The 23,217-nt window shown below is 37.4% G+C and overlaps 1 protein-coding gene across 4 annotated transcripts in view; it reads right to left on the reverse strand.

Moving 5' to 3' along the window:
- PTK2 (protein tyrosine kinase 2) overlaps positions 1–23,217 on the reverse strand; it is a 233,240-nt gene that overhangs the window by 79,961 nt on the left and 130,062 nt on the right. For 3 of the 4 annotated variants that reach the window (XM_035888979.1, XM_035888978.1, XM_035888980.1), the window contains 7 exons: positions 18,399–18,478; positions 16,788–16,850; positions 12,160–12,214; positions 7,301–7,441; positions 6,507–6,584; positions 5,413–5,520; positions 4,067–4,184 (listed from right to left, as the gene is read on the reverse strand). In XM_035888979.1, coding sequence (XP_035744872.1) covers positions 4,067–4,184; positions 5,413–5,520; positions 6,507–6,584; positions 7,301–7,441; positions 12,160–12,214; positions 16,788–16,850; positions 18,399–18,478 — 643 coding nt within the window. Of the gene's footprint in view, positions 1–4,066; positions 4,185–5,412; positions 5,521–6,506; positions 6,585–7,300; positions 7,442–8,715; positions 8,796–12,159; positions 12,215–16,787; positions 16,851–18,398; positions 18,479–23,217 lie in introns of those variants that run through there. The other variant, XM_035888981.1, reaches the window with a different exon arrangement.

Below are 23,217 nucleotides of genomic sequence, written 5' to 3' on the forward strand. Positions count from 1 at the left end.
GGGCCGGCGCTGGAGCAGGGAGACGGGGGAGGAGGGAGGAGCGGCCCAGAGGGGCTGGCAGGGACTGACCGCGACCCCCATCCCACCCCTGCGTCCATCAGGAGGGAAGGGGTGAAGGTAGGCAGTGTAAAAGGGTTGATGGGAAGTTGTTCCTCTAGTTTTGTTTCTCACTACCCAAATTATTTTAATCGGTAATAAATTTATTTCCCCCAATTCGAGTCTGTTTTGCCCCTGACAGTCATTAGTAAGTGATCTCCCTGTCTCTACCTCAACCTATGAGGTTTTCTCATCCTATTTTCTCCCCCTGTCCTGCTGAGGAAGGGGAGTGTGCAAGCAGCTGAGGTTGGCTGCTGGCCTGCTAACCCACATTTTTGGTGCCCAACATGGTGCTTCAGGAGTTGAAGGCATCAACAGTAACTGAAAGAGGTAGCAGCCAAAAGTCAGACTGGAGAATAGCAGGGAGTGTAATAATTGTGGGGAGCTTGAATGCTGGTGTTGGGAATTTGTCATCATAAAGTGGTGATGGGATAAGAAAGAGTTTTATCGTCTATATACTGGTGTTCTGGGTTTTTTTTTTTTGCTTTTGTGATGATGATACCTTAGATTTTGATGTTGGGAATTTTTATTGATTTAAGTGAAGGTCATAAAGAATGTGTGATGAATGTGTATTTTAATGATAATTATCAAGTGTGTGTGTGTCACGGAGGCAAGGGTTGGAATGGTGTGAAGGTGGCTGTGAGGTCTGTCCCCACAGCCCCACTGCTATCAAAACCTTGGCACAGATACCCAGTACCTTCCATCACTCTTATAACCCCTAGCTCCAAGGGACATGAACAGAACTCGGAAGTATTTTGGTTTACTACAACATAAACTGTCCTCATCCAACTGAAATTATTTTTAGCCTTTTGTAAGAGTTTTGACAATTTTGCATTACCTATAAAGCTTGCTTAAAGTGATACAAAACTCAGCCACTAGACTCAAGATCACAGGAAAGCTTCTTAAGTGCATAGTCCAATCAGTAAATAGCTATTTAATATCAGTTTAAGTTTTTAATCATTTGCTTCATTTGTGCTCTTTGCCTGTAAGAGTTAAGTGTGATGACGGAAACACAAATATTAAGTTTAAAGTTTCCACATAGGTCTAAAGGGACCTATATACCAAAATATTTATGAAAAATAAAACAAACTGAATGGAAATATGCCAAACTGTCCAGGTCTTAAACATTACTAAGTGTACAAACATTACCAATTAAGATTTGGATTATTAATGGATATACAGAGAATATCATAAAAACACAGGTTCTTCTAGTAATCAAGAAGGGTAATTTATGAGGAGGCTTGCAATAAACATGTAAATTTACAACAAAAAGGGGATGGGAAAGCTCAAAGAGGGGAGAAAACACATCTGTTGGATCACGAGTTGCTATATGATTTGTTTCTGATGTGCCTTGTATAATCAAAGCTCACTGTGGGAGGGATCTGGGAATGCAGATCATGGTGAGGACAGTTCTCCCACAAAATGTTTAATTAATGTTGAGTATTGCTATGAACTTCAAAAAAAGAAATCTCAGACAAAAGAACCCCACAATTTATTTTAACTGGAGGGATTCTCTCAACGTTAGCATAAAGAGGAGTGTTCCCAAAGTGCTATATAATGTTCCTTTAACTCAATCACTGCTCATTTGCTTTGTGTTAAAATACACCAAGAAGAATATCACACAAATAAACACACTCCATTAAATGCATTGATTTTTTTTCCATTCATGCCTACCAGCAAACCACACTGCAAGGCAAAGCTGTGCCTAGTACTGTACAACACAGAAAAATTGGAGATCTTGCTCTTAACAAGCTTAGCGATTCTAGAAGATGTAACAGCTGAATGACAAGGAAGTCAGGTCAGAGGGAGACAAGAATTAGAAAGAAGTAGTCCAGAGTGGGTCAATTTTTATAGCCACCTAGAGCAGCAGTAAGTCAGGACCCACGTGCCCTGCTAATCTTAGATGGCAGTTGTCAGTATGCATCATGAAATAAGTAAGTGTTGAAGAGGACATGGTAAATCCTGTAGAGATTTTGACTGCGACACACTCCCTTGCTTGGGCAAGAACAGCACAGAGGAGAGCAGAGCAGAGTTTGAGTGAAATGGAAACACATGTGACCAGAGCGCAGTCAGTGCCACAATGCACCACACCGGAAGCATGCAGACCAGGTGAACAGAGCTAAGACTCGATGAAAGCCTTGACTGCCTGCGGTTGCTGTTGTGAATGACAGATTGGAAATCATCAGGCAGTGGTATTTTGTGGAGTTAAGAGCATTTATACATAGGTAAGAAAAGAAAAGCTGAGGAGCAAGCCTATAATAGCACTGGCAATGAAGACGGAATGGACCCAATTTCTGAAATACCACCAGCTCAGAAGTGGCAAGAATTGGACATACTCTACACCTGTGCCTCTACCAAAAAAGTGAAGGACAGTGTCAGAGCCATCCATCAACTGAGTATGATGGAGAAGTGGGGCGAGGTCATGTGTTAAGATATGAAAAAGTTCTAGAAGCTCAGCTTTGGCTACTATAGTTCAAGCTGAAAAACAGCCAATCCACTGCGTATTAGAAGGAAAGTTTTGGATTTAATAGTAAGGATTGTAACAAACCCTGAACTATGATTTTTCAGAAAAGAGGTGGCACAGAAGACAATCGCTCACAGGTATAGGCTGGACTAGTGAAACGAAAATCTTGATTTGTGATGCCTATTTTATTTTTAGAACAATAAACTAGCATTATCATGACACTAGCTTATCCTTTTGGTGTCAAATTTTGGTGCCAATGGTTCAACATCACTGAATTACGCTAGAAGTTCTTCTAGTTGGCTAGAAGAGCTGAATTTGTGTTGAGGGAAGATTTTCCTCTGTATGGAGATGAGGTTGCATGACGAACGCAAACTCTAACAAAGCTGCTTGTGTTGGAGCTCAAGGTTAGTCACATGCTAAGGGTCAGAAATAACAAAGATACAAATTTAAGATAATTTGAACAATTACTAACTGCTGGCAAAATATCTAACACCCTACAGTCACATTTCTTCATGACTGATAATCAAGTTTCAGGTGTTTGGGCTTTTTTCCGCCATGCACAGGCAGGATGCTATGTACGGACCTGGGAAAGACTGAACTATGTTAATAACATGACCCCATTTGAACAACCACAGCCCAGAGAAAGCCAGTGACACAAAAAAGCAAAAACATGGCTAAAAAGGGACTCCACTTCAGATTGGAGAGCTTCTGGGATATTTTGTGTACTTTCTTGTACAACAAATAGGAAAGAAGGGAGTAGTTTATTCATTGTTTTTAAAAACTAATGAAGTTGGATGAATTTCCACAAGTAAAGACTAGTAGAGGAGGACAGAAATTTTCATTCTTAAGCAGCTTTGCCTGGATGTTTTTCAATAATTAAAGCTGGCTGAAATTAGAGAAAATTCTAATGAAATTTTATTAAGATTCTCTCTTTAAAGCTATATGTACCTGCACCCTGGTCTCACTGCTTCCAGCTTGTGGGTTGCTACAAAAACAACTGATCAACTCTACAAAATGCATCGCTGCTTTAGTTCTATTTTATGAGAAAAGCTCATGAGACTTCTCTCAAAGTTTTTATTTTTTGAACAGAGACGTTTTGAGTATCTAGGAGGAAGGCAGAAGTTTTAAAAAAAATCACCACTAGTCAGAACCTTATTCAAATACCTTCTAACCAACCTCTCTGAATTTCCACCTGTGTATTAGGGAGTCACATCTCAAAATAACACATCCTTGTTAGGAGTGCCTTTAATTACAATTTATTTACATTTGCTAGTTAAGTTTAAAGCAGTGATTACTGAAACTAGCCTAAATTATCAGCCATTAAGTCATTTTTGACAGAGTGACATGTAGTATCAGTGTTTCTTGTAACAAAGATACCTCATGGCTCCTCCCTGAAAGAGCCTCCAAGTGAGGTTTTTGCTGGTACCTTGTGTCTTCTATTCAAATGCCGAATAATCTATCGGTAGATATGAGCATAGCAACTACCAGAATGAAACATCTCCTTACCTTTCTGCGGCCTGATAATAAAAGATTGCGTAGCTCCATTCACCAGCCGGCAATATCCGTCTATCAAGTCAGCCATATTCTCTGCAATGGTTAAGGATGGTGCTGTCACTGTCAGAGGCTAAGGAAGGAAAAAAAAACAAGGCACCAACAAAGAGGTATTATTGTACTTGCAAACACTCAGTAGAACAGCTGTGTCACTGCATCTGAACTTTACACACACTTGCAAACAGTAAACAGAAAAAAGGGGGTGAGCAAAGAACTAGCAGATTCTTGCTTTACCTTTTACGTAGCAAATTTAAAACACAAGGTTCAAAAAGCACAGCTGATTAAACCCGCCACCCAAATGTAATACTAATCTGGGCTTATTAAGTGGCTTGCTAGCTAAACTTTCAGTCAACCACTGTTCATTGCAACTGTTCTGACTTTTATGGCTACAGTTATGACAATCCTGAAGAAGCTGCTTATTCTTACAGGTGGTACCTTTTTTCCACCCTTTTCCAGCAATTTATTTGTTGCTCTAAAAAGAAACTTTCCCGGTTTCAAAAAAAGATAAAAATAAATAAATAAATAAAAAGACAATCAGTGGAAAAAACAGATGGGAGACATACAGACAAGCTCTTAATTTTAACGCTACCAACATCCATCATCCTCTGCACAGATTTGCCAACTTGCCCTCAATCCTTCTCTACCACAGCGACTGTTTTCTAGTGCATTGGACCAAGGAAAAAAATATGATTTTACTTCCAGTTCTGCCTCCATGTCATGTAAGGGAACAAATTTTCCCTCTTTCATATTTCCCCTTTTCACAAAAGTGAAATTGCTCAGTTTCCTCTTTAGGACATAGTGTCATATATGTATGCAGGCTACTATTAAGTTGCACTTAAGGGCTAGTATTTTTAAATTAAGCTTCTTCTACAAATATCAAATGCACCAAATGTCATGAGCTCTAAATCTACTTTAAAAACAAAAATATCTGACTCGTATAATGACGGCTGCTCACACTCAATTTCCCTTTCCCCTTAAAGAACAAGAAAAATCAAACAACTGCAGAATGCCCAGAATACACGTTGTTAAAATATAATGCACTGGCTGTAACTACAGGAGGAGCAAGAGTTTAACAACAACTGAAGTCTTTGTACACATATACAGACAGGCAGGCCCCAGCTTCAACACACACGTGCAGAAGTGAAGTATATATTTAGTACATTGTAATTATGATGACAGTAGAAAAATCCAGAAAGAAGTTAGATACTAGAACAAAAGTACAATATACAGAATATCTTCATCAAGAGTATACTAATCCCCACATCTCCCCAGGAAAACCAAAGCTAGTAAGTTTATCATACCTCAGGTGCACCTGCTATCTTGAGCTGCAACATCCCTTTTCTGTCCTTGTCTTCACTGTTTGAATACTGAATAGTTTGCACTTGATTAAAGTCTGCTAGATGAGTTGGCTGCAAACAGGCAATGGAAAAAGTGGGAGAAATTTCAAAATTACAGCAAAATACTTTGCCTTTATTCCTGATGTTGCAAAAGCACATGTAGACTTTGATCTCCAAGTTACACTTGCAGAAACCTGTTCCTCTGTTTCTTTCTACATATACATACATACAACATATACAAATATCCACAGGATTTGCAAAATAAAACCAAGCACCAAGTTTGCCTACAGAGGTCACTGTTGAGTAACTCCAGGCACATGCTAAAGTACATCGTGGAAACAACCTCTTGGAGGTCAAGACAGAAAACTCAACAGGTTAACCACATGGAACTGTGCTCACAGCACGCTTAACAGACCTCCAGACTGCTGTAAAAGGTATGTTCTTAGCTGGCAACGTATTCCTGATCGCCAAAGCTTTTCACTACCTTTGAATTATTTTCAACAGAAGTCAGAGATGGGCCCAACTTAAGTCATGATTTTGCTAGAAGAACCTGTCTGAACATAACTTCCTTGCACCACAGAGGTGTACAGGAAATACTGTAATACAGTCAATATCAAGTAACAAAAAGGCTATTAAGGGTATGAAATAAAGCAAATAAGCCAGCAATGACTGCACAAATGTTAAACACTTAACTGATTAAACGAGCTCTTCATTTACACATTCCTAAGAAAGAGGAGAGTAATTTAGAATAATTTGTATGTTTCATTGTTAAAAAGTCACCACTAATGCTACAAATTCTGCAAGTGAGCACTCCACAGGGTACAAAAGCCAACAAATTCAGTGTGAAGGCTGACACTGTCTCCCAATCCAACTGCATTTTCTCTGATCCCAAACAGTGAGTTAATATATGAGTAACAGCTGTATATGCTGAATCTCCCAGCTCTTCTGTGTTTAATTCAAAGATTAGATTTGTCATTTCCCTTTGCGTGAAGTTCAGTTCACAACAGGTCATGGTTGTTAAGACAGTAACTGAGAAAAGAAAACACAAGCAGACTTACATTTGCACCCTTGTCTGTAAGGTAACTGATTCCTTCTTCTGGGCCAATTGCCAGTTCCACTGAAATAATCCAGCTTGACTTCAGAATTGAAGGAGAAAGACAGGGCAAAATGTTAACAGTAAGACACAACCTTGCTATGGAACACTATCCTGCCATGTTATAATTACAGCTTTTAGTGATTAATCTCTAGAAGCTTTTAAACTCTTCAAACAATTTAAAATATATCAAAATCAAGTAATACTATAAGTAGCAAAACTCCTCATGACTGGTTTCCTGGGGATCCTTGCTACTCAAAATGCGTTTCCATGTGTTTTTATCTTAGGTCTACATGAGAACTATATATTTCCTATATTTCCTCTTCTCTTCTCATGGACATTGATATTCACGTTCTAATTTATACTTGAGTGTCTATTTTCACACAGCTTGCAGACTTGAGGCCCTTTCTCAGAATTTGTTTGACATAAAAGGCATTAGAAGAAAATTTACAAACAGAAGAAGCTGCAAAGTCTCATTTCATCACGAAACCAGCTTCAAAATTGCTTGACTTTCACAAATGAAGCACCAATAAAAATATTTAATAATGTACAATTCTTACCCTAATAATGAATTATGTTTTTAACAGTCAGCTGAGAAAGTAAATAAAAATCACTAAATTTATTTTGTTGTTAATGAAATCTAATCATCTCCACATCAAAACACGAACTAAGCAAGCAATTAGTTGCAGAACTAAGCAAAACCAATTAGACTCCTAACTACAGCATGTATTCTGGTGACTGTCACATTCCTCTACTTACACCGAGAGCACACTTGAAGCATTCCTTGTCAAATCTGTAGACTGGAGAGAGGATCTCAAAGAATTTCAAAATACTTTCTTCTCTATTGAGGTTGGCAAATTGTCGAAATGTTTGTTGGATTAGTTTTCGTAGTGTTTTGGCCTGTGTATTAAAATGTTTAAAGAGCAATTATTTTAAACCTAATCAGTGATGGTGCATTGTAAGAGTTTCAGTCACACAGTATCACTAACAGCTTCTTTATCGATGAGATGCAGATAATTCTCAAGAAGAAAAAGGAGCTTCAAAATATAAGTTGCCTTCTAACTTCTGGTTGGGTACAAAATTATTTCTGCTATATGTTACAGAGGGAATATCTAACTAATAATGTTTTGAATAAATTATAATAAAAGACAACATGTTAACCTTTGCACAAACTATTTTTTCCAGATTCCTCATTTCTCCCAACTTCTTAACTGTGTACCAATACAAAACCACAGCAACCTACACCCCCATACTAGGTTTTAAACTTGGATCACCATTCTCTTATCTGGTACTAACAACCCAGCTGTATCAATCTCTGTGCACAGTATCTTAGACCACCCATAATATAGTGGATTCTTAATGTCTGATAATATGCAAAACAACTTCCATATAAAAAGATAAAATTTAAATAGTAAATTAAAAATTAATGTAAAAAGTAAAACAAACATTTAAATTAAACTCAATTTTAACTATACTGCATGTCATTTTATTAACTGTTTTCAGGGTAGATATAACCACTCAGAGCAGCACAAATCATCCTCCCAGTATCTGGGAGGCTGGGACAGAGCAAGACACCTAATTACATATCCTGAAAAAGAAAGCTCGTAGAGGATACAAGCAGGCTGTCAAACAACTGCGTATAAAAAAAGAAAGGTAACTAAACTAAGACTTAAGAAAGGTGAAGTATCTGCATCTATATAATGTATAATCCCTGAGAAGGCTGCCACTCATATGAAAATAAAAACAGGATCTGAGAAGCAATCTCTTTAACATGCCCCAAAACTGAGCAAGCAATCAAGAATACTGAATAAAAACATCTGTTTCTAAACACTAGAATTCATCTAGACAAAAGCGCATCATGTCCTCGTCTGTCCTAATCCTGAGAGTACAGGTACCCTCTGTAGGCAGTGTAGAGCCAGCTGACCCAGTTTTTTCATCACTGCTTACATCAGTTTTTTCTAACCCCCTGTACATCACCTCATCCAAAATGTCAAACCCGCAAACACATCTATTCTTTTTCCCTTTGCCAAAGCTTGACCGCATCTAAAGTGACCAAATGGGTTTGAAAAACCCTTAGTAATACCCATTTCTAATATATCTTCCAACTAGCAACAATGACAGAAGGCAAAACCACACTTATTTTTGCAATATGTCAAGGTTAAAACAGGAATTACCATTGTTCCTTTACCAAAATGTATCTGAATGTCCTATTGTAACAGCATTAGAACTCTTCATTCCTTCACTTTTCACTTCTTCATTCTGTTGCCTAAAACAGCTCCAGGCACTACACAAATAAATATAAACTTCCTTTTGTCGGTAGCACTTCCAGTCAGATTAGGCATTCATTTTTAGTAAGCCTTTAAAGAACATTCAGAACTCTAAATAGCCAGAATTTCTTTAAAAGGATTGTTCAGAAAAGAATTACTCAATAGCATTGATCCAAGGGTGTTGCATATTCAGATACAAAATGATGATCAGTTTTGTAACACATACATGGATTAAAAAAACCCCTTCAGCTCAGCACATAAACTTTATGTTATGAAGTTAACAAAGAATTCTGCCATTTTGTCGTAATTTCAAATTACTGTGTCACTTTAGCAGAATCTTTTACCAACTATCAGCGGATCATTACCCTAACAGGCTGCGGATACTTGGGTAGGATAAAGAAAGCATCTGGCAGGCAGGAGACCCCCATACTGCACCCAGAGCAACCACAGACTTTGTTAGGCCTCAGACATACTATACTGGACTTTTCTGCTATATTCCTTTTTACAAAGAAAACCGATGTTAAGGGAACTGAAGACCTAGCTTTAACTGAACACCTGGCAAATACCAGGAGCAAGACACTATAAAAAGAAAAACATCTGCTAACTCAAGTCACCCCAAGTATTTCAGCCACTCAGATGTTGAAGATACTTTGTTCTGCCAATGGTTTGTTCTCCTGGCCTGTTTCAGCATCACCTTGACTTCCATGCATCATGGCATATGTTATTTTGCTCTTAAGCCCACAAAGATGACTTACTCTTCACTTTGAGATCATTAATATGGTGTAAACATAGAAAATCAGTTAGAAAAACACACCTCTTCCTTAACAGAAGGGAGGCATTTATGAGAAGTATCTGCAAATGACAACTCGAAGGGAAACGCACAGAAAATTTGCTTTTAAAATATTTCCTAAGAACAATTTTTTTTCCCTCTGCTTTTACCCAAGGCATGCTCCAAGAGGGATGGGGAAGACGCCTAATTTGCAAACTAAACAAAATCTGGCTTATATCCATTTCATAGATCATAGAATAGAATCACTTTGGTTGGAAAGGACCTTTGAAATCATCGAGTCCAACCTTTAACCTAACCCTGCCATCCCACCACTAAACCATGTCCCTAAGCACCTCATCTATCCTTCTTTTAAATACCTCCAAGGGAGGAGGACTCGACCACCTCCCTGGGCAGCCCATTCCAGAGCCTGACAAGCCTTTCGGTGAAGAAGTTTTTCCTAATGTCTAGCCTAAACCTGCCCTGGCGCAGCTTCAAACCATTCCCCCTCGTCCTATCACCTGTTACCAGGGAGAAGAGGCCGACCCCCACCTCCCTATAGCCTCCTTTCAGGTAGTTGTAGAGGGCGCATCCTCCCCACCCTCCAAGCATTGGTTTGCTGTAAGTGGACTTTTTTCCCCCATGGTGTTTGCATACTTGATATAACTACATACGGAGAGCATGGCTTAGCAGTTACATCACCTTAGAGACACCACCTACTAAGCTAAATGCAGGCAGGTTTCTTATTCTTCTTTAGGGAAGTAATGAAAATGGAAAGCCTGTTGACTCAATAACTTTTCCTCTGTACTTGCACTAGGCTGAATTATTCTTCCTTGAACAGATAAACAGAACTATTTGCAGCACATATGAGATTTAGTGCATTGTCCAATGACTTTAATGTTTCCTCCTGGCGAAGCCTCCCTAGACACCTCCCGGGATAGCACTTGCTTTCTTTCACAAAGTTACATCTTACAGACACTCTGTGATGAGCTAATACAAAGATGTCTTTAAACTCCTGACTTTAAAAATATTATTTAATGAGCTCCCCAAATAAAGCTGAACTTCTGTTTTTAACCCCCTGTACATCACCTCATACACTGCATGCTAAATATGTGGATTTTCATTTTTCCAACCTTCCCATACACAGAGCGGTATCCTCTTTACAGCTGGCACCTCCTAAATGCATGACATCAAAAAATTTGATTACCGCTGCGCTACATATTAATAGAGAAATAATTTTATATTTCATAGCCATCAGGAGCCCTCCTTTGCCTGCCAGTTCAAAATCATTGGTCTTCACAAAGTGAGCCATTTAGTCATTTGAACCAATCCTCGATTATTTTTAATATGGATTTCGTTTTCATTAGAAAGCTGACCCATTTTTCCTTCCCTTGTTTTTCCTCTTCATATGTCCAACTTTTTTTTTATGTCTTTCCAAGGTTCTACTCAGCTTCACCTTCTGGCAATTCTGGCTACTTCTTCCTGCTATTCTCTCCCTTTCATGATTTCTAAAGAGCAGTTTTCTTTGTTGGTCAGTTTTATGGCTCCATAATATAATTTTTGAGATGGTTATTCATTCTTTTACGTCTGGAGCCTTTCACCACCAATTCTTCCCTTTAGCAGAGAATACAGTTTCAGATAATTGCTTAAATTAAAATGCAGAGGGATTACTTAAATCCACTTGACTTCATTAGCTTCTGATTTTCAGAAATCTTTTGAAACAAAACCTCTTCACGACAGACCTTTTCTGTTTATCCACTTAAATCACAGTGTAGAAATGTTCTAAATCTGAAGTTGAATTCTATTATTTCTATAGAACCATCACTGCTCACCAAAACCAGCTCTAAAATACCAATTTATGATTGAGACTTTAAAGTATGAATGGTAGGAGGTATTTTACCAAGACATTCATATCAAGATGGCTATAGCTGTAAAAATACCTCATGACCATTCTTAATCCCCCTTTTCAAAACATGCCAAGAAAAATTTTCATTTTTTTACTCTGGGAACATATGGACTTCAATGGAAGCGAGATTCAAGTAACGTCCATAGCCTTAACGAGGATTAACATAAGTGGAAATTACTGGAAATCTTCCCTGAATGAGTTGGGTACCGTCTTGAGCAAGGAAGGCAGAATTTGGTTTATCGAGCTGCCACTAAAAATATGCTGTTTTCTTACATGTCCTCTTCCTCTTTCTCCAGACATCTCTTTTCTCTTTAGGGGGTGGAAAGGGAAAAAAAAAAAAAGGGGGGGGGGGGGGGGAAGGAAAACCAAAAGTTATTTGGTACGAGGGGATCTGAGGACTCATTTTGAACTTCTGGCCACAAGGGTTGAGAGGTAGAGGTGCACTCTCACATAGCTCAGCAAGGCCATGTAAATCACTACGATCTTAGTTCTGCCAGCTGCATGCCTGTACTGCAGGGATTTACAAGCTAATAATTTGGTAAGGTAGCTTTGCTATTTTTTCACCAATACAGCACAACCACACAGTAATTCCCTCATGACTATACGGTGAAAATAATGGAATTTTCAGATTTCTGACACTTTTTTAAAGTAGTATACAATGGACTGGAACTATAATTACCTTCACTGAATCTAGTAAACTCTTCGGAAAAAAACGTCTTAAACCAACATCTTTCCTGAAACAAAAACACACACAGCATTAATATAAAAAACAATGTGCAATATTATCTCGCTTTTTCTCAGGGTGGTGTTTTGGGTGTGGTTTTGTTTTGTTTAGTTTTTTACCTAGCACAGGCGATCTAGTGAATGACTTACTTTCGTAGTAAGGTCCTTGACAATCTCAGAGTAACAAATGCAGCACCATTAAAACATTAACCACAGTCACCCCACAGCAAATACAGGATAGCAGTATCTTCTAGTTTAAACTCAAAAGGAAATCACATTTACAACAGGTACCTGGTGTGGAAAATGTATTCCTTGAAATATTGAAGATTTGATACTAAAAACTGTTCTTTGTACATGTTTTAATAATTTAAAGAATATTGAAAAAAAAATCCTTACAGCATGTAGTCAGGTGAGAAGGGTACAACACGAAAATGGCAAATTCTAATGAACATCTACCAGAACTAAGTAGGAGATACAACATAAAGGAAAGGAATTCTCATGATATCACCTCAGTAAGCATGGTGACTGCTGTTCCACTACTGTTTTACCCTTTGCAGCACTATAATTAAAGGGGGTTTTATTTCTACAGTCACTTTTTCCTCATACTGCACATCTAACGTTAAAATTCCCAGCTTTTAATTGCAAGTAATTGCACTTTTTGCATCTGTAAATCAAGATCCTAATTCTGTCTGTGAGCTCAGATTTTGCAAACTGAATTACATCAAGCTCACTTTGATACTTATAAATAGGGTTGCAGCCCTAGTTTGAAACCCAGAGCCATAAGAATTCAATATTTTTGTGGCTCAGATGTGCTGCACCTAGCTAATGTCTGACGTGCGTATTTATCTAACAACTAAACATTAGCTTCAAGAAAGATGCCTGAGAAGTCGCCAGAGATATGTTAGTGCAGAAGATCATTATACAGCCACGTATATCAAATGTTGCATGACCATGAACTAGTTACGTAGTATTAGGAGAAAATTTGCATGAGAAAAAGGAAAAACTAAAGAAAAACATAAATAGGAAAAGGACTTAACACCCTTGCCTCTCAAAGGTGTTACTGACTTTTTTCCCTTTAAATTTAAGAGGTTACAGTCTCTCTTAAACAAACATCCTTATCTGCTTCTGAAATGAGCATGAAAGAAAGCCTTCCATGCTTTGAACATAAACAGAAATACATCTGGAATTCTTACATTTGGCAAAGAAAAGCAAAGCTGTTGGCAAGCCCGCGATACACAGTACATACTTACTGCTACCTAATGGCGCAAGAAGAAAGCCAACATTAAAGTTAATATAAAAAGCTTACTCAAAATAATAAACCAGGGTATTTTTAAAGCTCTCTAAAGACAAGCAGTATAAAATTTCACAAAACATACTAAAAACATCGTTAAATAAGAGCAGCAGAACATTCATTTGCAGCAGCGAACACTGGCATCTGTGCAATGACAGTAAGCTGAACGATTATAAAACTTTCATAAATGTTAATTTCTTTGATGCATTTCTTCTCAAATGCAAATTATATGCGGTTTATCATCCCACACAGTTAAATAAATCTAACACACTATTACCATCTAAATAACATGCAAAGACATTTTGACAAGGAATATATTAGTTTAGCATTAAGCCTTTGAGCAAGAAATGGTGTTTTCAAAAAAGAAGCACCCCACATCACTCCAGTATTACTCATTTAACAGTACGGCTGCGACAATCCGATTCAACTCATTATTAAAAAGAGGTGTAGGGTAGCCTTTTGTACAGATCCATACGTAACATGCAGAAGAAATTCTTATGCAGAGTACAACAAAACACAACTCCTAATAAAGTTTGTTAATAAAGCATATCCTGAGACACCAATTTTTTTTATCAGAGGAGAATTTAACATAAGAAGCATACAGATTTAATGCCATGGTCAATAACAAACTATGAGTACTTATAAATAAGAGAATAAGCGTTGGAAATCGGAACATACAACAGTTTTAAACACACAACCCTACAAACTCCTTCCCTCCCCAGCTGCATTGCGTGGGGGTGAAATGGCCAACTTGGGATACACAGCAACTCAGTCTTCCAGATTAAGAACTCAGATATCTGCTTTCTGATTGCCAGTCAGGGATAATTAGTAGCAAGATCCTGGTTCATACTGTTCTTCTACAGCTTTGTATTTAACCTCATCTACTCCATCCTACTTGTGGGCTTAAATGTAAATTTCTTTTTTATTTTTTTTATGTATAAACTTCAATAGGATCAATAAAATACCAACTACAGATAGATGATACTGCTTGTCATATAATGATAAGCAGCTTTAGGCAACATATATCTTTATTTCTATTTTTCATCTCAGTTGAAGTTACAACAAAAAGTAACATTAGATTAACATAATAGACTTTAACATGCTTTTTACCAAATTGTGGCTGCAGCTGTTCCTTCATATAGCTCCCATTTTTGTACTTGTAATTATCCCTGTTCTATGCTAACAGGCTTCACATTTATTATGAAAAAATTCTTCTTTCATCACATGAAGGCCCAACTATTAAAGGCTACTTAACAGTTTGATTCTATCTACCATTTCCCATCCAGATTTGCTCTTGTATGAAAATCTGATCAAAGACGATATACATCAAATAACATCTGACAAAGACAGGCAAGAAGCAATCACACCAAATGCAAAAAAGTGCCATTTAAAAAATTGCACTCAGCTGGTTAAGTGCCTCATGATGTACTAAAACTAGCAAAAAAAACCCCCCAATCCCAAACAAACAAAAAGCCTCACTTGAGAAATAAATACTACTTGTGTAGATAAACCTTTATAGGGTATTAAGGTGGTAATATTGAATGAGGACATTTTGGGGAACACTGGCACTTTTTGCAGACTCTTACTAGCTTATAATTATCTATAGACACTTTAAGGTGTTTTTACCCTTCATCGTTCCCAGCTAAATCCCATACAATACACATTTTGCTTCTCAAAAAGAAAATGAAAAATAATCTTGACATGCAAAATTCTACATTTCCAATTTTGCATGGCATTAAGCTGTTAAGATTTTGCATATCAGGGTTTTGCTTCACTTTGTTTTTCACAGCAACAATTAACTTACTTCCCACCTAAATAGATACTCCTTGGAAAACACAGCCAGTAAAAGAAACAAGTCCCTGTTAAAGTGAAAGCAGCCCCATAGTGAGTTCTCCAGGAACCCTCACCTGTTACAATTATTACAAATTTGTGTCATCTGTTTTGACCCTTGTTTCCTTTGTCTCACTGTTTCCAAAGCTGTTAACCTAATTACTAATGTTTGTAGCTTATGAGTTGCTGACTTAAAAATACCTTTTTCAAGTTCTTGCTGGAACATCTGTAAACTGCAACCACTGTAACTCATAAGCTCCCTTTTTCCAAAGAGGATGATACGGGATCTGAGTTTCTCCAGGTCACAGTACTTTTAAATGTGGTTGTATATCTCCCTTTAGCCTTGTCTATCTGCTCACGCTGCTCATCTTTTTAGTCCTTTCTCATTTTGTTAGCATTTCCTCAACCAGGATATTTCTACTAGTGGCTGCTGACAGAAAACTAAAGTCCTTCAAAAAAAACATAATTCAAACAAAACCAAAGCTTTAAAAATTCTGCAGAAGTAGAAGAGCCCTATATAAATAGCAGGCACTATATAAATAAGCAGGCAATTAATTTATCTTTACCTATTGAAATCATAAGTTTCTTCAAAAATCCTTGTGAACTTATTCATTGCGATGAAAAAAATCTTACCTTCCACCTCCAAATTCTCTAATTTCACACCTCTAAAAGTTAGCACACATGCTTTATTAAAAATAAAATAAAAAAGAGACTTCACTGCTACACCAACCTTTTATCCCAATCCTATGTTATACTGTATGGCATCTTTTCACAAAGACAATCACTAATGAAGGGCAGATCATTGGTGTATGTTGGGGTATGAAATATTGTTCCACCAAATTAATACAAATAAAACCAGTTTTCAATGCCTGAAGCTTCTAAAGGACTTTGGATTGTTTGGACTGAAGCCATGTAATGTACAAGATGATTAAGTAACCAAAATACTTTGAGTATAAGGATGCTTCTTCGTCGTCTTAAAATTTGTGATATGTAGATACCTAATAAATTTGCCAACTGCAAGGTTACACTTCAGGAAATCCACGTACTGAGCAAACAAGAAAAAACAATACCACAACCATTTTCAAGTAACTCAAACTTTACCACAGATGAGTCACAACTGAAGAATGCAACTATGCACAGAAAACCATTTAGAAACAAAATCACCTAAAAACTAGACTTGAAGAACCCATAAGCATTAGCAAAATTGCAAAAAATCATAATAAGCCTCATGATCAAGTTTAAACTCCTCCAACCCTGTTTCCCTGGACCAGAGTGTTAAAGGTGCTCTTCCTACTTCTATACCTCGATAGGCCTCATCATCCTTTTCTTATATTAAAGCACTCGAAGATCTCAAAAAACTTCATGGAATAAAAAATTACAATAGAAACGTTCTGTTATCGAACTGGATTTAATGTTCCTGATTAAGAAACCGTTCAAACCTCAAGCTATAACACAATACTTACTCTAACACTTCATAGTTGGACTTCTTTTCTAATGCATTGCCTCTCATCTCTCCGTAGGATCTCCTGAAGTCAGGAAAAATATTTGAAAGCGACAATTATTGGATGATCCAGCCTAAAACTACAACATCAATGTAGTCAAATCTTTCAGAGACTTACCATTAGAAAACACTGGCAGAATGAATTCAAACATAAATATTTGCTGACCTCAATAGATCAGATATTTATTTTAGAAAATATTTTCATGTATGGAACATTACGCAGGACTATAACAGTAGTGCATTTTTAGAACCACTTTAAACCAGCTTAACTACACTGCTACCAAAAGAAGTGATCTAACCTGCCCTTCAGCAGCTCCCTTCCAGCTCCAACAGTACCTCCCTCCCTTGTAACAGCACTCATGTCTGTGCGTGTAACGGGGGGGGGGGAACCAGAGGAAGCAGGGAATGATGAAAACTAACAGTTTCAATCCAGGTATGTTCACATTAAAATCAATCAATCAATCAAGAACAAGTAGCTTTTGCCAGGAGAGGGCTGGGATCACTGTTTTCACTGAGAAAGTGGACCAGTAATGCTCATGGTAAGACACTCGTCGTAGTAGTCTACTGGAAATATCTCATGTAAATGCTCTGAAGAGCTATGGCATGAGAAACATGGAAAGCAGGACTTGACTGACAAAACTATCATGGATTATTATATTCAGTACTAGTTTTGAAATAAGGCACCAACAATCTTGTAAAGTGTGTGAAGAGTTTGCAGTTACACAAAGAATTTTTGTCTTCTCTGAGGCTACCAGCCACCAAACTTACAGCAAATACATCAGGTTCTCCTACAATACTCAGGCAGTTTCATAAGCCTAAATTTTATTTTGCAAAGTGCTGTTCAAAGGACACTTCTGTTCTTTGTTAACAAGTTTACATTTGTCATTAATTTCTTATCAATTTTGCTTCTTCCCTGATCTCCCTGTGCAAGACAACAGCATAACTAAAGCAAATGTTTCAGGCTGGAAATTCTCCATAAATTAGCAAAAACCAAAACACGCATTTCAAAAGCTGCGCTGGGAGCTCTCTCAAGGATCTCTTAATCTGATAAATTTATCTTTATTTTCCAGCTGTCTATACAGTTGACAAGAACACCAAAACCACCCAAAAGAATCCTTAAGATTTAATCATTTAAAAACAGCACATTAAAAACTGAGTAAATGCAGAGAGGAAAGGTAGTAGCATTTATCTTTAATTACATTCTTTAGCTGAAGGATTTATATATGCACAATGACAAGACTATTTGCTAAATAACACCACAGATGCATTTTTTTTTTAAATATACTTCACTGTACTCTACAGGTCTTTGAATTATTCAGACGAAGAATTCACCCAAAAGGCAGTATCAAGATGGAATTAATTAAAATTTTTAAAATTAACATTAATTTAAAAATCACTAGCAATTGATTACAATACAGTCTAGTTTTTCTCCATACTACTTCATAGCAAAAAAGTCTTATGATGTTTTATTCAGCTATACTGGTCAGAAATCAATGAACTATAAGCAGTTTCAAAATTAATGTATATATTCTGTCAGAAACATGTTGAATAATAAACAAAATTAATAGCTTACCGGATTTCAAGGCAACCTAGTTTCAAAGCAATTTCCTGGTCCACTTGATCTGCTATTTCTAACATATAGTCATTTTTCACCTACAGCAAAAGAAGTAGGTATGCATCACAGAAAGATCAGTTCAGCGCCGATACAGACTAAAATTCCGCCCAAACAACTACAGAATAAATATGTCTTAAGTTTATTATTTTTTTTAACGACTATTTTCAGTGGATAAAGAGAAAAAAAGTTATGTTCATGTATTCTCCACAAAGGAGGTGCACTTTTGTAAGAAACCCATTTCAATTGCAATGAACTTGATAAAGAAAATTTTTCTTATCTACATGAATATTACCTACATTTTATTAAATACAATGAAAATCTTCACAGGAGGCTGAGCAGATGGTCACACCTGCATTCAAGATATGTGAACGTATGCTTTATTCTTGAACCATCTTGGTCAATCGTTTTTAATTTTGTAGGTACATTAATCAGGCATATAAAACAGACAAATGTCCACACATTATTGTGAAAATAAAAATTAGCAGTAAGTAAAAAGAGTAGTATGTGAAAATCATACTACATACAAACTTAAAACAATGTCTGGACTAGCAAGACGAAGAAACAAGAGTCTAACTAGTCCCATCTACAGTAGGAAATAAAACAGGCCAAGGAGTGTGCTCTGACCTTGAAGCCAAATGGTCGTCCCTCCTGAAGAGGATGGTTGGGCCAAACCAGTGTATTTGGACCATTGCTGGCATGCAACAAACCCCAGCTGTGCTCGGGCACAGTCAGGAAGAATGGTAAAGCAGCATGCGCAAAAGCTGTACCACAGAGCATGCGAAGTATTCAATGAGATGGACTATGGTGGGTCAAAGCGTCATCACATGTCCTGGGCTTGTTCTATTTACTAGCATCGATGTAGGCAGCAAGCCTACTTTTTAGGTAATGCACTGGAGTAAGTCATTTATATGGTTATTGAAAGACAAGAGAGAATGGAACTAGTGCTGAAGAACTTAACTCTGCAAATCCTGTCTTCTGTGCAACAGGCATTTTTTACCAGTAACATCTCTACAGAAGTACAACTTCTCTTTAACAGCTTGTGTTATCCTCTATCTTATGAAATCATAGACTTGCTACTGAGATCCTAAAAGCCTAAGATCCTAAAGTTGCAGACAGTCCTGAAATATCACAAAAATCCACGGCTCAAAGAGGAGATTATACATTATGAAAGAAATACACTTCACAAAATGTTTTTTTGAGCGATGACAAGTTTTAAGAAAAACTATTTCAAACTGCTACCACTATGAAATTTGTACTTTCAAAGATAAGTACAGCAGCAGATTCAACAGCTGGAGGTCCTCTCCAGTCAGATCCTCCCAGTAACACATGAGCATGCACGACAGCACTCCCTCACCACCAGTATAACAGCTGGATCCAGCCCTAGAGTACGAAGTGACAAATACATGAGACCTTCCTAGTTATGAAGCGCATGAAAAAATTTGTAATTGAAAGATGTGAAAGAAGAAATATGATAAACCGTGCAAGAGTGAGAATATGAATTATTGCAAGAGCTGCAACATCAGAAGAAAGCTTCCTGCATTTGGACTCATCCGGGTTCTCAACACGACAAAACAATACATTTTTAATTCTTCTTAATTCAACTCCTACAAATACTGAGAGAAACAAGAGAAGAAATAATTGTCCTTCAGCATCATGGAGTTTGCAAATTGTATGCACACATGGAAATAGCCATTCTGTATTCCCATGGTAGTAATACTCAAAATACATAGAATTAACTGTATTTTTCTTCATTATGCTTACAATTAAAAAAACAGTTTCTCATGTGAAACAGCATTCCATCTGAGTTTTTCTGGTAACTTTTACAAAAATTTATCTGATTAAAGGTTAAAAAAAGCGCCCCCCAATACCACAGACTCAATTTAGTAATTACAATGGCTGTAAGTTATATGAACAGAGAGAGAGATGCATCTTCCAGAAAGTCAAGATGTTTTGATCCTGTATTTTCATTCAAAACCATGAAGGTCCCTAAGTGCAGAGTCCTATGTGTTAGCCAAGTAAACAGCCATTGCTCTAACAGAAGAAACATCTTCAAATTTATTAAATCATTTACAACCAACCACGTACAACTTAGAGAGAACTGTCACTATATGACCACAGATATTATGTATATCTAGAGCATGTATCATATTATCGTCTATCTTTTCATTTATAAGATATGGCAGATAGATTCCATTCATCTGAATTTCCATCCATTCATTCTTCAGCAAAGACGTAGTATCTTCTGCAGGGGTAATTTACGGTCCTATTCTTCAGCATCAGGTGTAAAACACTGCTTAATGTTATCAAGTGACTAGGAAAAGATGACTGGAGGTCATCTGGTCAAACCCCCTCCTCCAGCAGGGCCACATACAGCCACTTGCCCAGGACCATGTCCAGACATTTTTTTAGTATCTCAAGGGATGGAGACTCTACAACCTCCCTGGGTAACCTGTGCCACTGCTTGGTCACCCCCACAGGAAAAAAGTGTTTCCTGATGTTCAGAGGGAACCTCCTGTGTTTCAATTTGTGTTCATTGCCTCTGGTCCTGTTTCTGGTCCCCACTGGAAAGAGCCTAACTCAATCTTCTTTGCACCCTCCCTTTGGGTATTTACATATATTGCTAAGATCAGCCTGAGCCTTCTCTTCTCTGGGCTGGACTCCAGCTCTCTCAGCCTTTCCTCATAGGTGAGATGCTCCGGTCCATCACCTTCGAGACGCTTTGATGGCCTTTCTCCAAAAGCTCAAAAGCTCTCACGTACCAAAAGTCATTACAAAGCATTTCCAAGAAATTTGGAAAGCAAGAAGTTTGGGCATTTCTGACCAGCCTGTGGTGCTCAGTATCATCAAGAGCCAAAATAAGAAGTAGTTTCCCTGGAAATGGCAATTCTGGAAACAAGACAAAAAATGCAGAGATTTTGAGTAGTAACTTATCTCAACTAGTGTCCATTTATGATTACTCCTCAATTCCACTGCAGAACTGCACCTGTTAGTAATGGTACAGTATTTCTCAAAGAGAGAATCTTCTATAACCAAGGTTTTATTTAAATCAGAACCAGCATCCAGATACCTTCATAAATGGCACAACCTAATAACTTCAACAGAAAATCAAATTAGAACTTCTGTTCATCAGTAATGGTATGAAACCTGTCCTGCACTACAACTGTCAGACCCAAGCTCAGAGCATTTGTATCAGAAACATAGTTTTCAGGCTCCCATGTTGTTATCATAAATGATCTCTGCAGTACCCATAGTGGCAAACAACAGAACAGTCCTGTCCTCAAGTCTACCTGGGGGTATTTAAAAAGTAAGAAACAAACTGAAGACGCAAATTCTATGAGTTCAGTTCTTACATGGATGCCCGTATTCCAGAAATTTATCCAGTTAAAAGAAACTATAATCAATTTAGTTCTTGTTTATATTGTCCCTACCAAGGTTTAATGAACCTGAATTATACTTTACAATACAAGCTTCCAGTTTGTTCTCCTACCCTTTTTCTGAGAAGTCACCTCCACGTATAGGCCAATTTACTTCACCTAAAAAGCGAACATACCTATTCACGAAATCCATCAGCTAGCCTGCCTTACGTCCACCCAAATCAAATATCCATCGGCTAGTTCACTTATATTTAATTAAACTTTTTTTTTAAAAAAAAAACCAAAAACCTACACATTCAATTTTTTGAACCACTTCAACAATTTTGCATCACCAGGGAATTTCAGAGCTTTTATCCACCTATTCCTTAAGGCATTCAGACAGCAAAAAGAACTGACTGTAGCAAAGTACTTTTTCAATCCTGACATATAAAACCGTTGCAGAAACTATGCTAATCTGAGGCTACTAGTGTATCATGATCAAATTTGTATTCATTTATTTTCACAGCTCATTGCCTTGTAGATCCCAATACTGAAGTACTTCATTTGTTAAACTAAACAGCTTAAGAACATCTTCAGCTTCATGCAAACATATTTTAAAATGCTGCTAGCCTCAAGTAACTACTATTCTATAAATAAATAAGCAACATTACCCAAACATTTAAAGTTTAGAGTTTCTTTCCTCTTGCCCTCTGGCTTGTGAGCTTTCACAAATTCCAGTCATGTTCTCCCAGTTCGACTCTGCAACTACAGGCACCAGAACTTGACTAAGAAAATTTTAAACCCCATCCTGATCCCAACAATTTGGAAGAAAAAAATAAGTATTGTGAAAATTCTCAGCTTATTTGCAAGACAAAAGTGAGACATTTTCACCATAATGCTGCAAGCAGACAGTTGCCTACTTGAGTACCTGATTTTGTTAGTGTGACAAGCAGAAAAAAGTGGAGTTTTTGCACATCCAAGTCCAGATGAGATGGACAAACACAAATATTTCATAAAGGTGGAGTAAATTACATACATTCCTTCCACCTCACATCTCAGTCAACAGAGACCCTCCCTTGCAGATTTACTGCATTGGGGTGTGGGGGTGTGTGTGTGTAGGTGTGTGTGTAGGTGTGTGTGTAGGTGTGTGTGTGTGTGTGTGTAGGTGTTGTTTCTGAAGTTCCTTGGTACAGTAACATGGAGTTTCAAGTCTTTCAAATTCACTGCATTATTCAACCTGAAGACTGGGATAAAAATGCTTTTATCCACCTAAGAAATGAGATGAAAATGTAGAAAAACCACCCTCCTTCAGTGTCCACAAGTGACTAACAGCAGTGTTCACAAAAACAGTCATGACATCTTCTCATCAACATTAATAGCTGCACTTGATTATCATAAAGCACTGCACATACATTATATACACC

Source organism: Egretta garzetta, unplaced genomic scaffold (assembly GCF_000687185.1).
Source record: "Egretta garzetta isolate BGI_Z169 unplaced genomic scaffold, ASM68718v1 scaffold441, whole genome shotgun sequence".
NCBI lineage: Eukaryota > Metazoa > Chordata > Aves > Pelecaniformes > Ardeidae > Egretta > Egretta garzetta.